Source organism: Pundamilia nyererei, unplaced genomic scaffold (genome assembly GCF_000239375.1).
Source record: "Pundamilia nyererei isolate P.nyererei 1_Seehausen unplaced genomic scaffold, PunNye1.0 scaffold00424, whole genome shotgun sequence".
NCBI lineage: Eukaryota > Metazoa > Chordata > Actinopteri > Cichliformes > Cichlidae > Pundamilia > Pundamilia nyererei.
The window spans coordinates 1-4763 of NW_005187825.1; the positions used below are offsets into that span (position 1 = coordinate 1).

At 44.9% G+C, this 4763-nt stretch overlaps 1 protein-coding gene across 1 annotated transcript in view; it reads right to left on the bottom strand.

Annotated features, from left to right (window-relative positions):
• Positions 1 to 1483: 1483 nt before the first annotated feature.
• The window catches only part of tmem132a (transmembrane protein 132A), a 19916-nt gene continuing 16636 nt past the window's right edge, over positions 1484 to 4763 (bottom strand). The window contains exons 12-14 of the mRNA XM_005753371.1: positions 3246 to 3465; positions 2974 to 3165; positions 1484 to 2889 (exon numbers count right to left, since the gene is read on the bottom strand). Coding sequence (XP_005753428.1) covers positions 2038 to 2889; positions 2974 to 3165; positions 3246 to 3465 — 1264 coding nt within the window. The 3' untranslated portion in view covers positions 1484 to 2037. The remainder of the gene's footprint in view (positions 2890 to 2973; positions 3166 to 3245; positions 3466 to 4763) is intronic.

The following is a 4763-nucleotide window of genomic DNA, read 5'->3' on the forward strand; positions in this document are numbered from 1 at the left end:
ACACACACACACACACACACACACACACACACACACACACATGCAACAGCCAGTCAACATCACAGAAGCCAGAGAATTTCAGTGTTTTAATGAAACACATTTCACAAGTTGTGAAATGTCTACAGACTTTTAGGAAAACAAATAGCCGAGGATGGTTACAAGTCCAGGACACTTGCACTACACCACTCTGCTCCACAATGAGTCCGGACAAATGGTTTCAGTCAAATTCTGGCTCACTCAGCAGCTCCGTGCTCATGACCTGTATTGTTATGGTTTGAGTTGATGGACTGGCATCCTACTCAGGGTGCACTGTGACCTCCAAACTGGATAAGTGGTTGAGAAATCTAACAGATGGTCTCCATGCAAAGATTAATGAAAAAGCAATACCCATGTTTTTTTCTTTTTAACCTCTGAAACAAGTATTGCAAGAGTCCACAACACACAGTGTTTACTTACTGAGCTCTCAAATCCACTGCAGAACAAACATGCTATGCTTTAGCAGCAAGTGCACTCTCCATCATCCTGTGGCTCCTGTCTGAATGTCTGACTCATCATGGTGCTTTTTCAGTGGCCTTTAAGGCTACGTCCACACGTCCGCTGGGATTTTTGAAAACAGCCTTTTGGGTCACTGAAAACAGAGATTTTTAAATCTCCTGCCAGGGTGGATATTTTCGAAAACTCAGTCTTTGTGTTTTTTACGTGTGGAGATTTAGTCTCGCAACAGCAAAGGTGTGCGCCGTTTTTCACATCACGCTGTGCGCCATGTTATTGTTTACATGAGATACATTTCTACAATGGCGGATAGAGACAAGATACTGCTGCTGTTAATCTGACTGTCTGCAGTTTGTACACACTCACACTCAGTTAGTGTCCCTCCATTTACAAAGACAGATGCGTCAGACGGCACTTTGGACGTGGCTTCTTCCTTCAACACAGACGCTGTCACAACCTAAATCCAGACGTCAGTGTTGAATCAATTGCATTTATGTATGCTGTATGCATTAGTTCATTCCTGAGTTGTGAGTCTACACAACAATGAAAATACTGTCTTTAGTTATTAACATTTGAAATGATGAAGGCACTTGAAAACTAGAACAAAATTAGCTGCCTTTACAGAAAGTACTTCAGGTTTTATGAGCACAAAACCCTGTTTAGTCCCTCCCAGGCTCCTGGACTTCTGATTGGCCAACAGTTCATTTTTAACGTTTACATGTGGACGGAGATATTTTTCCAAAACCGCACGTGTGGACGGGATTTGAAAAACAAAACCAAAAACGTTTTCAAAAATACCTGTGTGCGTGTGGACGTAGCCTAAGTCACTGATCATTACACCCAAGTCCACCTCCAGCATACTCTGAGCTGCAGAGGTAAGCAGCTCCAGCTCAGATAACCTTTCTCAGTACCGCTCAGTACGAGGAGTGCTTTGAAAAGCAAAAAGACTCTTAAAACAAACTTTATTTTAGACACGACAATGAAACCATAAGTAACGACTGACAAAAATGACAGCACCACGTTTAGCATTAAACGTGTCATTTGTTTTAATAGAAAGTCTTTATTCTGCCTGTTTCACACAATGGCTGCCTTTCAAAGATCTGGCCTACTAAGATCAAACCTAATGTCTCCAAAATGTGCCTACTACAGGGGGAAGGGGATTAACAATAAGAAGTGGTTCTACAAAGCTAAATTATACACACTTAGATACATTTTGAAAAGCTGCTTTGCTCACCTACCTTACTCAGATATCATGTGCACTTAAAGGTTAAAGGGGTCAGGGTAGGGGGACAAAAGTCATGTAGATGAGCATCAACCTGTTGATTGGTGAAACTAAAAGAAAGTAAAAATTGTTTTTCTCAAATTAAAGCTCAGCTCATGCTCAAACTGGTTGAATTAAACCTTTAAAGTGTTTGAATAGAACAGTTTGAGTTTCGGTTCATTAGATCCTGATATGAGTCTAGCAAACAGAAGGTGTCAGTATCAGCTGCTACTTCTTTAAAACTCTCTCCATTGTTCTCTGTTTAGCTCTATGTTCTTCATCTTCTATGTCTTCCAGTCCTTGGCCTTTTCCCTTTCCATCTCCTCTCCATCTTCCGTCGCACCTGCCTCCAGTTCTCCTTCCATTTTCTCTTTTGTCCTCCTCGACCTGTGTCGCAGGGTGGAGGGCAGACAGTTAGCCAGAAAGAGGACAGCAAAGAGACAGAGCAGAGAGAGGACAGCACCCACGCCAAGTTCCAACTCATGAGTTCCCTGCTTGTCTTCCTCTGCTCCTCCTTTATCCTGGCTCGGAAAGAAGTACACCTTGCCCTCGTCCAGGCTCGGCATCAGCACTGCTCTTTCTAGAGTGTTTCGACTGACCATGCCTCCTTTGTCCACCTCATTCCACTTTCTGTTAGTCATGGTCTGACTTACTTTCTCATAGTAGTTACTGCTGGTGCTCACGTTCCAACTTTCATCTTTGTTTGATGAGTAAATGTCACCGTGTGATCCAACCAGTGTGTCTGAAATGTTAAACTCAAACTCCACACCATCCTCGCTCTTCTTGGCTACTGGCTGCATGAAGTCTAGGTCTAAGTTGACCCTTATCCAGCCTGATCCCCTCGCCAGCCTGCGGGTCCCTTCTCGTCTTGTAGAAGCCTGCCGCTCCTCGTTCTCTTCATCAAAAGAGTTTGAGACAATCAGCTGATCGGCGCACGTAGAAACCAGAAGCTCTGCTCGCAGTAAAGGCCCACCTCCGTCACCCTGAGCAAAGACGCGTTGATTGGAACTGGGTGTCACCATAATAACACTCTCAGCCAATGAGGAGAGACGCAGGGAGAAGGGAAGGTCACTGAAAGAGGAGAGGAGGGAGGCAGTGTCGTCACTGAACTGCAGCCAGACACTGACGGAGGCCTCCTACAGGGAAAACAGGGCAAATTTATCTCAGCTTCAGTGGATTAATGAGACTTGAGGAAGTGGAGTGAAACGAGTGTTTGTCACCTGGTGATAGTGGTACATGGTGTTGTAGGCTGTCACTGTTGCTGTGATGATGGAGGGGTGGGCAGGGCTGGACTTCACTGACATTCCCAGGCCACTGACCGCTTGTACAGACAGATCGCCAGCGCTGACAGTGTCAGAGGACACAGTGATGTCACATGTGCCCAACATGCCATCCCACTGCTCCGAGATAATCTAAGGATGAAGGTGAGAGTGAGAGGAGATGCTCAAGAAGTGAAACAATAGCAGTTAACGCATGCACAACTGTCGCCTACATGCAGTGATGTCTTTCCAGGTCTTAATCCTATCACGATGTTTTGGGGCCTGAGGGAAGCCACTCGGGGGTCTTCTACTCTCAGCCAGTTACTGACCAGCTCAGTCACATCTACAAACCAATCTGAGGAACCCAGGTGGTGTGTGGTTCTGCTGTGGGAGTCCAGAGCTGTGAACTGGGTCAGAACCTGGACTGAGGAGCGCTGATACACCGGCACACACCTGAGCAAGAAGAAAACACACGAGGGATTAAAGATCCTGACGTATCTGTGTCTGCATGTTGGAGAAATGTGTGTGCAAGTTTACTCTGAAAGAAAGAGAGAAGCATGTTTTCCATCCAAATGTTGCTGATGACAACACTGATATTTTAATGGCAACACATTCTCCTTCTCAAATTACGTCTCGTCAGGAGCTCTGAGGCACAATAATGTAGTCCATTTTTTCTTTTGGTGGGGGGATTTATTAAAAGCCCCAAATTACATTAACATTCATGCTCCCACTGAACTTATTATTGTTTTTTGTATATTGTTTTTAAATATACAATAATTAAAACAATGATAACAACAACCTTGGTTAGCAGCACCTCAGATTAGAGCCCAGATCAATGCCACACAGAGTTCCTGTCGCAGACACATCTCTGCATCAACTGTTCAGAGCAGACTGTGTGAATCAGGCCTTTATGATCAAACAGCTGCTAAGAAACTACAACTAAGGAAAAGCAACAAGAAGAGATTTGTTTGGGCCCAGAAACACAAAGAGTGGACATTAGACCAGTGGAAATCTGTGCCTTGGTCTGGTGAGTACAGATCTGAGATCTTTGGTTCCACCTGCCGTGTCTTGAACGTAGAAGGTGAACGGATGGTCTCCACATGCATGGTTCCCACTGTGAAGCACGGAGGAGGAGATGTGATGGTGACACTGTTGGGGATTTATTCAAAACTGAAGCCACACTGAACCATCATGGCTACCACAGCATCCTGCAGCAACATGCCAGGACAGCACAATGACCCCAAACACACTTCCAGGCTGTGTGAGGGCGAGTGATGGAGTGCTGCACCTGATGGCCTGGCCTCCACAGTCACCTGACCTAAACCCAATGGAGATGGTTTGGGATGGAGCGCAGAGTGAAGGCAAAAGGGCCAACAGGTGCTCAGCATCTCTGGGAACTCCTTCGAGACTGTTGGAAACCATTTCAGGAGACGACCTCATGAAGCTCATGGAGAGAAGGCCAAGAGTGTGCAAAGCAGTATTCAAAGCAAAGGGTGGATATTAGGAGGAATGTAGAATATAAAACATCTTTACTACATAACTCGATATATGTTCATTCATAATTTTGATCGCTTCAGCGAGAATCTAAAATGTAAATAGTCATGAAAATAAAGAAAAACCATTCCATGAGAAAGTGTGTACACACTACACTCTACATATGACTGTGTTAGTACCCACCCAGACAACGCAGTCATTAAGTTCACAGATGATACCATCGTGGTAGGGCTCATCTCAGGGGGAGATGAGGCAGC